Source organism: Lynx rufus, unplaced genomic scaffold (genome assembly GCF_022079265.1).
Source record: "Lynx rufus isolate CCGP_SWC_20201006 ecotype Redwood Valley unplaced genomic scaffold, mLynRuf1.p SCAF_4, whole genome shotgun sequence".
NCBI classification, from domain to species: domain Eukaryota; kingdom Metazoa; phylum Chordata; class Mammalia; order Carnivora; family Felidae; genus Lynx; species Lynx rufus.
Window position 1 is genome coordinate 88,963,579 of NW_025814856.1, and position 12,926 is coordinate 88,976,504.

Here is a 12,926-nt window from a genome sequence, read left to right on the forward strand (position 1 = left end):
TTGACTTTCTTTTTCTCTGGTCAATTTATTTGGCAAGCTGGCTGAATACTAGAATCTTCGTGCCAAAGCAGTAATCCGTGAGATTGTTCCTGTCACTCACTTCATCCCTCTATGTAAGCTGTTTCATACTTATCTAGCAATAATATTTTCTCTTTTTTTTTTCTTTTAACACTATGCTATTACAGCTGTGACCTAATCATCCATAATCATGTCTTTCTAATACCTCAGCATTCATTAAAGGATGTTATATATCTCTTCTTCAAAGAGGCATAGGTAATAAAACTAAGACTTAACTGTGTTCTAATTATAATATTAACCATCTAATGTTGAATTTGTGACCTGGAATTGCTTAACATGCACCTTGTGATATGGTGAGTAGGCTGTTCTATCCATTTTGGGAGACATTTTCACCTTCATTATCAAGAAAAATGATAGACTAATAAAACCAACTGACCTGTTCACCTCAAAGCTTTGTTTTGTTGTGTTTTGATTTCAGAAATTTTTTTAAAACAATGATTCAACTAGGACAACAAAATTGGTGTCGTTTCATGGCTAGTTATTTAAGAATGTAAGCCTATTCACATTAACTGACCTATAACATCTTTAAACCTGTAACAGATGAAAATTAAATTTTAAAGTGGCTCGAGTTATGTGACAGACTAAATGAAGATTCCTACACAAAGCTACCAAATCATTTTATGTAAATACTCATTTCTGTTAAGATGCCCCATTTGACTGACTTTTCACCTCAGGATTGACTGCTGTGAAGCTCTAGAAGTTACTTATGGACCAGAGAAACTGATAACATCTACATTTTAGCTTATATTTTCTTTCATATTGTGCTATCAATCTAATTATCACATTTGTATCATTCACTTGAGTTGTTTGATTGTAGGTGGTCCATAAAAAAATAAACCTTCTTTATCTTATATTCAAATGAAAGCATACAATTATAAAGTATTATGTGAAACCAACTTAAAAATTTTCCTGCCAAGCCAGAAGAACTATTTAAGTAGTCAAAAATCCCTACTCTGATTTCAACCATACTATGTGGTTTCCAATTTTATGCAACATGTTGAGTACTTGGTGCTCATGCCTTACAGCAACTAAGTCCATGATTTACACCAAGTAGGTAGAGTTACAATCTAAAAAGGCTTCCTGCGGCACCAGGTTGGCTCTGTTGGTTAAGCTTCTGGCTTTGGCTCAGGTCATGATCTCGCAGTTCACAAGTTCGAGCCCTGCATCGCATTGGGCTCTGAGCTGACAGCTCAGAGCCTAGAGCCTGCTTCGGATTCTGTGTCTCCCACTCTCTCTGCCCTTTGCCCACTCATGCTCTGTCTCTCTCCCTCTCTTTCTCAAAAATAAACCTAAAAAATTTTTAAAGAGGCTTACTGTGGATAGAATTAGTTGGCATATTTATTCCTAACATATGTGCTTTCTCATAACAGAATCTAATACTCAAATAAGGGAGAAAAACTGCATCTTTAATTATGTATGATATATAGCCATGAGGAAGGAGAAATAAAAATGAAATCCACATTTTAAAGGAATGCTTGATTTCATTCACATATACCTCTCTTTTACCTTCTACCTTGTCTAACATGAAAAGTGAAAACATTTTTGGTTGGAGTCTTAATATCAAAAGTATTAAATGCTGTTAATTAATTAATAATATAAAATGTTCTCTTAATATATTTTCTAATATATGGAGACTCCTTAGCCATTTATAATACTCCATATATACTATATAATCCGTATATACTATAATGTACATACACACATATACAGATACATGTGTGCATATATATTACATACATTAATTTTAGAAATAATTTCTGAATACAATGAAAATTTGGACCTTTAGAATTTTAAATTTTGATTCTATGAATCTTTAATAAAGATGTCAGTTTTTTAAAATAGATATTCAAGCTTGAAAAGGTATTCTCAGAGAATTTAAGGAAAACATATAGGGGCATCTGGCTGGCTCAGTGAGAAGAGTATGTGACTCTTGATCTTGGGGTCATAAGCTTGAGCCCCATGTTGGGCACAGACACATTTAAATAAATAAATAAATTTAAAAAAACATACAGAGCAAAAGTAATGAATTAATAATAACAAAACAGAAATGGCATGGGGGTTTTAACATGATGCTTTAAAAGTCAGTCAGACATGGGTTAGAATTATTCAGGCAACATTTTTCATTTGTTGTGTGGCTATCAGAAAGTTACTTAGGATCTCTGAATCACAGTCTCCTCAACTAAAAATGAGAATAGTGATATAGTAAAGTACTTACCATAATAACTTAGTACTTACTAAATAATCAGCTGGTTATAGTATTCTTTTTTAAAAAAAAATTTAATGTTTATTTTTGAGAGAAAGAGAAAAACAGTGTGAGTGGAGGAGGGGCAGAGAGAGAGGGAGGGTGACAAAGAATCCAAAGCAGGCTCCAGGCTCCTAGCTCTTAGCACCAGACACAGGGCTTGAACCCATGAGTGGTGAGATCATGATCTGAGCCAAAGTCAGACGCTTAATTGACTGAGCCACCCAGGTGCCCCTAACTTATTCTTAATATGGGAAATCATCTGTTTATTTGATTTGAATATTTCCACCTATGCTCACCTCTCACGCCATTCACTATAGTGTGCAATACCTTGGGCAAGAACTCCATTATGAATTGTTCCTTCCTTTTAAGGACAGATAAGGGAATTTAAGCCCATACTTGATGATAAGGAGAGGTGGATTTAGTAAAATTGGTATTGAATATTAAAAATATGTGCCCATTTTTGTTACAAAGGGAAATTACATGTTGTTCATTAGAACTTTCATAAAATTCCAGTCTTCCACGAGTGGAGGACTATAAGTTATAGTCACTCTTTTCATCAAAGTGGTAGATGGCATGAATTACTGTCAGTCAAACAGCAAATGCAGCAATTATTAAAAAGTTGTGGCAGAATTGTACTGTGTCACTTGAGATAAGCTGGAACTACAGTGTAGAATTCCCTTTTCCATAAACTGGTTAAGATTGGCCATAAAGTATTTTGCATGAGATGTGCAAGGCAGAAGTTGAACTGCAACCATAAAAGTCCCAAAGTTGTTCTGATCTGCTGGCCACCATGTTAGCATTGGGCCTGCCCCTCCTGCACCCTCTACCAGATCTTATTTGCTAGCTTCTATAAGACCTGGTCCTGGTACTTGTGCAGCTCCATAGCAAAAAGCATCAGCTTCTTCTGTAGGTCACCCAAGTCATCAAAGTTGGAAGTGGTGAAAGAGACACTAACTCTAGTTTGTCCTTGTGGGTCACAGTTTATCCTTGCAAGTTTCAGTTGGTCCTTGCTCTTCCCCACTAAATGTCAGCTTTTCTTCCCTAGTGCCAATCCTGGTGACCCACAACAATGTCAGGCCCATTACCTGACTCAGAGGCAATAGATTCCAGAAACCCATGGATTTCTCCACCATCTTCCACAACTGTATAAGGTCAAGTCCCTGTTACAAAATCCTTTTTAACATCACTCATACAAGTTCTGGCCTCTGATCAAACCCTAACATATAAAAGGCTATATATATAACTTACTACCATAAAACAGCTCATTGTGATATATTATAAGGGGAATATGGATCTGATCCATTTAAAAAGAAAAATACAACTTATTGGTTGATCATTCTGTTTCCAAATGCAAATGGTTATTCTTTTTAAAACACATATTAAGACTTAGAATCAATAAGTTATACTAATTTTGGTATCTCTTTAAACACAATACCAAAAAAATATTTTGATTCACACACATGTACTCACGTACATATAAACACACAGGCAGTCTATATTTAATACGTTGTATAGCATATAGGATAGAGAGTATAATATATTTAGTGTGCTTAGCACTCAATTTGAATGTGATTATGACAATCTCCAAGAGTGTTCTGTTCTAAATGCATAAAAGCTAAAAACAAAGTTTAAGATTCTCAGTTTCCTGAAATAGTGTCAATTTTTTAGATACTATAATTTTGCATCCTGTTTTCCTTACCACCCTTAAAAATGTGGTAAAGAAAACTATATAAAAATTAAATGATATAAAAAGAACTTTAGGAAAGTTTTGTGATGTCCGATAGACATAATGGCGATTTTTATTGCAACATGAACGAATCAAAGAAAAACAGTCAAAAGGTGACCATAACCTATTTGCCTTGAGACAGAACATATCCAAGAAAAATATTTCCAGAGTTCATGTTAGATCTATGACACGATGGTCAGCATACGCATTGAAAATGAACAGAAATCCAAACCTTAAGATTAAGTGCATAGAGAAACAATACCAAAGATGACCATGAGAAGCTACGTGTCAGTATGACCTGGAACACCTGCTAACTACGTAGTTAGAAAACCCCAGAGGAACTGTCCAAATCATTCTAATAAACCTTAGAAAGCATAAAATGCTTACTACACTCTAAAAGTATGTATACTGATATCTGCATGAAATACAGTGTCCAATCAAATCTAGATAACAGTTTGTCAACCAATGCCAAATATATGAATTTCACTTCAACCACTGAGGGAGAGATCAAATTTAAAAAATATAACCTAAAATCTGTAAACTCTCTTCAACTTTTACATACTGTTCCTATTTTAAGTGCTAGCCTTACTTTGTAAGTGCATTTAAAATTTAATCCCGAACTCAAAAGATTACCAAAAAAACAAAACAAGAAACAAACCCTAAGTTTATATATATGAGGCTCGGTCCATAGCAATTCAAACACAATAATTACTGTCTTATTTTGCCATATTATAAAACATATTAATTCAAAATATGAATAAAATCTAGTTTCTGAAATATCTTTAATGCCAAAGCTTCATTTTTGATGCATCTTCTACCTAAGATACAAAACTGATTCTTCCAGTTGCTTTGAAAGGAAATGCGTATCTTTTTTTAAGCCTATTTATTTATTTTGGGAGAGAAAATGTGTGTGCATGTGCACACAAGCAAGGGAGGAACAGAGAGAGAGGGTAAGAAAGTTCCAAGCAGGCTCCATGCTGTCAGTACAGAGCCTGACAAGGGCTCAAACCCACGAACCATGAGATCATGACCTGAGCCGGTATCAAGGCGCTTAACCAACTGAGCTACCCAGGTGCGCCAGGAAAATATGTACCCTATAACCAAATACGAGTTACAAAAATTAGTTAATAAAAGCAGTGCATTTAGAGCAGTGGGTATATACACTAAGCTCCCATTAAGTGTTAGTTTAGTCCACTTGTGTGGATATTTTTTTTTCTTTTTTTATTGAAGCATAGAAGACACACAATGTTACATTAGTTTCAGGTATATAACATAGTAATTCCAGAATTCTATATGTTATACTAAGCTCACCTCAAGTGATCATTATTATTATTATTACTTCTGAATGCTGAATTTAAACTGTAATCACTTTGCTCAGTTTACCTGATATTGACCCCCAAGGAGAAGAACACATACATATGCGCATGTGCATAAAAATCTATGTTCATTTCTGTGGCTTTTATAAGACAAGATTTTCACTGTCTTTCACGAAAAATGAGTGGTCTGGGAGCGCCTGGGTGGCTCAGTCGGTCGAGCATCTGACTTTGGTCATGATCTCGCTGTCTGTGAGTTTGAGCCCCACATCGGGCTCTGTGCTGACAGCTCAGAGCCTGGAGACTGTTTCAGATACTGTGTCTCCCTCTCTCTCTGCCCCTCCCCCACTCATGCTCTGTCTCTTTCTCTCTCCGTAAAAATACATAAACTTAAAAAAAAATGAACACAGTGAACATAGTCTTTCATCATCTAAAATGCCTGCAGAAAATTATAACCAATATTGTCAAGAATTGTAAAGGGTCTATGATTTTTTTTCTAACTTAGAAGATAACAGTTATTCAAATACAGTTTCATTCATGCTGGCAGAATATACGTGGCTCTTGAATCAGAGACAAAGGACATTATTGCCCACAAAAATAATAGTCATTGTACCAGCATTCTCATGCTGGTTCCCCAAGCTCCAATTCCTAGTGCACAGTATGAAGAGGATCTGGTGACAACCTGTACGTGCACTGAGTTGCATTACAGCAGAGAAGACTTGGGTTAAGGGAACCTGAATATTTTATTATAGTCACAAGCATGCTTGCCATTATATATTGAGGGAGATGTTAGTTTATTGTACTGGATGGTAAGCACACCTGCCCTGTTCCCTGAGGGAGACACTACCTCTAACTGCTCGAGGCTTGCAAACCAGCCTTTTGTTTAAGAGGGAGACACTATGTTCCAAGTCTCTTCCCTATACAAATATCCTTCAAATATCCTTTAAAATTTTCTGTAAAATGGCAGGGCCTCTATTCATCAGATATGCAGAATTATATGAAAGACCCATGAAAAAATATCTCCCAATGATTATACATCAAGGTTTTGAGATTTAATGAAGCCTTATGATTTCTGTAGAATTAGGAGGTAATTCAACCATCCATTTAAAAAAAAATAAAATGCCTTGAATTCCTTAGAAGAAAATTTTTAAAAAATTAAAGTTGATGCCAACTTTGACCTTTAAAAAAAGGTCATATGTATCCTTAAAAAATGAAATTCACTCTAGAAAAGCAAATGAATTTCAATGACTAATGTGCATTTTGGACTGTACTGAAACTTAAGATTCATGTGTGGCTTCAAATTCTCCATTGCATTCACTTGGCAAAAAATAGTGTTGCTAAAGCCCTGTAATTTGAGCCATGATAAATTTGATAGACATGTTATAATACATCATAGCATTAAAAATGAATAACAACTAAGGACAAAAATATAAAAATAAATCCCTCAAGAATTGCAAAAATGTCCCAAAATTCAGGTGCATGACAATACGCTTTGAAATGTTTCCAACAATAGCAATGTTATGAGAATCTGCTTTTTTTTGTTCATCTCAGATGGTTGAAATTTTGATTTCCAATGATGTTCAAAATATTTCTAACAGTCATACGGTTGCCATTTGGTTTTATTGAAACTTAGTGCAAAGAGAGATGGTTTAGTAGGATAAACAAAGAAGATACAGAGAGCTATTGATTCGAAACAGATTCTTTTACCAGCTTAGCATGTATTCAGTTTTCATTTGCAAAACAGGGTCAAGGAAGTTAATCCCTCAATAGAAATGTTATTGTGAATAACAAAGTGGATTTTAAGCACCAGGAAAAATATCAAAAATGAAAGTAAAGGTGAATAATAGCAGTCAGAATAGAGATATCTGGATTGCATTTATCTTCTTATTCAGGGACTCTGTCCAATAATATTCTATGTATTTTTTTTTCAAATTACAACTCTCAAGTTACAACAATGGAAAAGTTCATGAGCATTTCACTCCCCTAATATAGAAATGCCCCAACAACATAAAAGTGTAGATAGAGCCTGCTACACTAAGAAAGCATATTAGGAATATAGCCAGTATATTCACTTCCACAAAAGGAAAACAAAAATAAATTTAGAGTAATGTTGTTGTCAGAAATGTCATTACCAGCAGTCTAAGACCCATTCATATTCTCTTTCTCCCTTGATCTACACATATATGTAGAAAGAAAGGAAATATAAATGTCTCTCAGGATGCAGATTCCTACTTTACCACAAAGTCCATCTTTGTGGATAGCTGGCTTGAATTCCAGCTGCTGATTTAACATATGTGTTTGATACAAAACTGAGCCATGAGAAACGATGGTGTGTATCTTTTCAGCTGCCTGGCAGGATGGGAAAGGGTTCAATTTTCTGTATGATGCTACACTCAGTGAACTATGTAGGTTCAGGAACTATGGATGTACAGGAACTATGAATGTTCAATCTAGTGGCATATCCTGACTACCCAGGTGGCTGTGTTGTCTTAACCATCGTAACCAGAATTAAGAATGACCCACTTTCAAGGTATATATATCTGAAATATATATTATATATCATAATATATATATATGATATATAATATGTATCAGTCAGTGCCTTTGCCTTACTTTTCCTATAGTACTCTTACATCTAAATCAAATACTGAGAAGACAGCACTTCCTCCAGGAAGGTTTGTTTAAAGGAGCTTTATTTCTAGAGGACTTCTTAAGAAAACACTAAAACCAGAGGGAAACAGTAAACTCAGATCCTAGAAACCATGGAGAGCATTCAAGCAGGTCATTAGTTTACTTTTCTATAAATGTTCAGGTCAGTTCCTATTTTGGTTACAATTCTATCGTGGAGTCCCAATGGCTGCAAAAACTACTAAGCCTCATTCCTGTGGCTTTCAGCATCACAAGAATTCTTTGAAAGGAATTATTGTCCATATGTCACAGCTGACTATTATTTACTCAAGATACAGTGCAGAATTTCTATCAAACCATACATGTCACTTCAAAAATCAGGTACTGGATGTAAATTCTTAAAAACTCTTTACTCTTAGTATTTCTTGCTAAGCGATTAAGAAATTATTGGTAAAAATACCAAAGCTATTTTTTTATGTTTATCAGGGAAAAATGTTAAAAATCCAGGAAGCCTACTAATTGCTATTTTTCTAAAATCATGTATTAGGGAAGAAATGGAAAAATGCATTTATATATTAAAGTTCAAAAATAATGAATAAATGGCACCTATTTTATTTAAATGAATATATATGTAAATTAAGTTACATAAATGAGGTTATCTGAAAAGAAATTTTAATAAAATGCATTTGAAATGCACAAAATATATTTTGAATAATAAGTCAATGAAAAGCATTATTAAAGGAATAAGATGGGTTACCAGAAAAATAGTAAGAAATCTATTTTCCTATTTGAATATATTGTTGTTGACAGCTAGAGGAAAAATACATTTTTAACCAAAATATATGAAAACTGTTACATTTTTATTTTATCAAATAAGTGCTAAGAAAGAGAAAACAAAATATGCTGGAATTGAACTGCTATAATTTAACAGAAGATAAAGGAATAACCAAAACACAAACACTTTATCATGTTACATTAATTAGTTGACTTTTAAAAAGATTAAAAGTATGGCTAATATTACCATATCATTAAACCTTCAAAAATTTAAATATCTCGATGCACACATAATTACCTATCTCTACCATAATTTATGGAATGACTTATAAGTCTTCAGAATGTTTATTACAAGGTGCTATGAAATGATCACGTGCAATTAATACCTTGTATCCGACTTAGCAAACTCTATATGTCTTAGTTCCTTTCAATTTAGTTCTATGAAAACCACAGCATTTTCAATAAGCCTGGAAAATAAAATAAAGTTGCCTTTCTTAGAGAGGAAACCTCTGAGGTCATAATTAGGGTTACCCTTATGGCACTATGCAGATCATGACTTTATTGCACCTGCTGAACTAACTGCATCTGTGTTAACACCAGAATCCCTTGGTGTTTAGTACTTATACCAAAGTGGGAGGGGAGGGAAGGAAGAAGAGGAGGGAAGGGCAGATGAGAGGAGAGCCATAAAAGATAAGAGAAATACAGTGAGGTGAATATTGGAAACCACAAACACTAAAGATTATGTGCTATCTTAGTAAATGAGTAAGCTGATTCAATCACTATATCAAATACACTCAGTACTTGCCTATAGTGCTTATTATAAGTGCTTATTATAAAATCCAGATAATTTGCCAGATAAGTACATATTATCTTCAATTTCAAAATTGAATTGAATTCAGAATAGTGCAACACTACAGTGATCATGATCTTTAAAGAGGATCAAATTAATTTCATGAATGATGTTTTTGCTAAGAAATTGCCTAAGCAACTCTATTACATGTACCAGGAACACTAATAATAGTTAATATAAATTTTGTACAATGCATTATAGCCTATGCAATAATTTCATTTGTGATTGAGTCTTACAGGAATGCTGTGAGCTGGTTGTTATTACGTCCACACCCTTGATGCGACCAGAACAGGTAAAGTATTTATTAGTCCTTTACTGTTTCTGTGTGTTAACAGGCAAATTCAAATCCATATATGCCACATGACACCAAAAACTTCATCAGAAGCACAGACATTCTGATCTCAACTTCTAGCATAGTACTCAAAATGTTCTAAAATTATGGATGAAAAGGCTTTGAATGAATATTCTGAATCACTGTATTTTCTGATCAAGAAAATGGAAGTAGTGATATCCACCTCATAAAGTTGTCATTAAAATTACATTTACAAAATAGCATTTAAATCATCATAGTACTTGACACAGGAAAGATTCTCAATAATTATACGTATTCATGTCTTCACTTGTTAAACTTCAACAGAAATGGAAAGAGTCTGTTCTTAAAAGTCACAGGTGCATACTGGTAAAATCTCTACTTCTATCCATCCTTAGTTAATATCACATTGAGATCTTTCAAAATAATCTGTTAATGGTAAGCATGGCATTTTAACGTTAATAATTTTTTGTGTGTTCAGTTATGGGTTTTTTTTGCCTTAGACTTACGAAGTATTTTCTTCTTTTAAATAATTTTCACAAAAACTCTTAAACTTGTTTCTCCCAATTGTAAAATATGTAATGTCTCATTTAATGGATAAAATAATAAAGCACTCCAGAAATCAGAATACTTGCATAAGTACAGTTAATGAGTCATTGGGGGTTTCAACATAATATTCCTGACTTCTCTGGACTCCTACACCATTGTTTTTTCCTCTTTACTCCTTTCCAATAGTCCTAACATAAGTATCAACTTGGGACAGTTTAATATTTGACAGAACACACTTTGTTTTTAATGTTCATTTATTTTTGAGAAAGAGACACAGACAGAGCATGAGCAGGGGAGGGGCAGAGAGACAGGGAGACACAGAATGTGAAGCAGATTCCAGGCTCTGAGCTGTCAGCAAAGAGACCGACGTGGGGCTCAAATTCACAAATGATGAGATCATAACCTGTGCCAAAGTCAGGCATTTAACCTACTGAGCCACCCAGGCGTCCCTTGACAGAACGTTTTTGTGGTCCACTTTTACATAGCCAAAAAAATGTTTACTATGAAGGTGCAATGTAACTTATCATCACTATATTTAAAGTGAAATTTTCAAGGATGGAATTTGCCATGTTTGCTAATATGTAATTAGTCAAAGCCTGTGCTTTGTCCTCTTTTATCTATCTTCCTTCACCAGTAGCCAACACTGTTACCAGATTGAGATATTCTTTCCCCATGAATTCAGACTTCACCTCTACATCATTTTAAACATATGCGTCATCTTGTAGGCAGCTGCTACCAATCAATCAGGTTGTCTCCTGAAAATATCTACATATCTATCCATCTACAAATATATATATACATATACATACACACACACACACACACACACACACACACACACACACACAAGCAGGTTAATGTGTGTCTTTAAGCACCTAAGATAAATTTCTTTTAAATGCCAATATGTATACAAAATATATAGGATTTTTCTTGTTTTTCAGACATCCAAAAATAAGACACAAAATAAAATACATTATATCTGTTTTTTTTTATTCAAAAAAAAATTAATGGAGCAGGGGAGGGGCAAAGAGAGAGGGAGACGCAGAATCTGAGCTGTCAGCACACAGCCTGACACAAGGCTCGAACTCACAAACAGTGAGATCATGACCTGAGCCGAAGTAGCACACTTAACCAACAGAGCCACCCAGGCACCCCTAAATTAGATACGTTTTAAATCCTGAAATTCATTTTACTTTATTGATTTAAATGACTATAACTGCCTTTTATGATCTGTGCAAATACTTGGCTATACCTCAAAACAGTGACCCACTTGATTTTACTAACAAAGTTTGCCTTAGAAAAAAATGAATGTACCTTTTGATAAAGGTAAAACCATTGTTGGATTGCTTACCATTCCTCTTTTGTTCAATGCCTCTTACCTAGTCAAGACAATGCCTATTACCTAGTCATTACTCAATCCATATTTAAGAAATCAGAGGAAGGATGGATGGATGGATGGATGGATGGAAGGAAGGAAGGAAGGAAGGAAGAAAGGAAGGAAGATGAAAGGAAAGGAAAACAGAAAAAGAATGGAATGCAAAGAAGGAAGAAGGGATAATTTAATCATGACTCAGAGGCAGAAAAATTTCATATCACCCAAAAGGAATTCAAGAAGAATTAACATATGAAAACAAATTTGTACAAAGAAGTTGACTTGCTGAATGTAAGTATATATGCTACAAAATTGCATTTTGTTAATTATCTTTTGTATACATGTAAATCTTTAGGCATGTTTTACCTTTACCCACTTCTTTATATAAAAATACCACTATCCAAAATTAAATACTTTTTGTTTCTAAAAAGCGATTAGGTTCACAAGTATAGTGTTTACTTAATACAACACTAAACAAAAATGATGACAGAATAATAAATTATGTAATTACTAAGATAATTTAGTTGATTGATACTTACCAGGATATCTTTTCCAGCCCATTTGCATTCATCCCTTCTGGTAAAAGATACTGGCCATACAATCTAAGGGCAGAGAAAAAACATAATTTTACGCCAATTAAGTTCTCTAAGTGATCCAACATTATAGCCTGTTAGACTAAGGTGGGGCAACTTAAAGAAAGTTCCACAAAGCATTATGTGATAGGAAGGTTTCAGCTTAAACTCTGCAGTAGCATCTATTAATTGGTATGAATGTAAATCATTCAATCTCTGCCTACCCATTAGACTTTGCTGTTTATGAAAGTTGAGCAACACAGAATTTATGTAGTCAGTAGATTTAAGCAGCGTGCAGAGAAGAGAACTGTCAGGTTGGGAGAGGAAGATCATTTTGAGAACATGTGAAAATCTCGTGAAGGGGGAGATAGAAATAAACATAAAAAAGTGTCTAACATTTTTCTAAAAGAATCTGTCTTTATTATAAAATAGTCATTTTGAATTTAAACATGAGGTGCTCTGGGTCCTTTTCCCTAATTCAAATTTCAGCATGACACTCTAGAATGAGC

General features: G+C 34.2%; 1 protein-coding gene across 1 annotated transcript in view; it reads right to left on the reverse strand.

The window, feature by feature from the left end:
- The window catches only part of SEMA3A (semaphorin 3A), a 202,685-nt gene that overhangs the window by 132,170 nt on the left and 57,589 nt on the right, over positions 1-12,926 (reverse strand). The window contains exon 3 of the mRNA XM_047096879.1: positions 12,385-12,447. Within this exon, the coding sequence (XP_046952835.1) occupies positions 12,385-12,447 (63 nt within the window). The remainder of the gene's footprint in view (positions 1-12,384; positions 12,448-12,926) is intronic.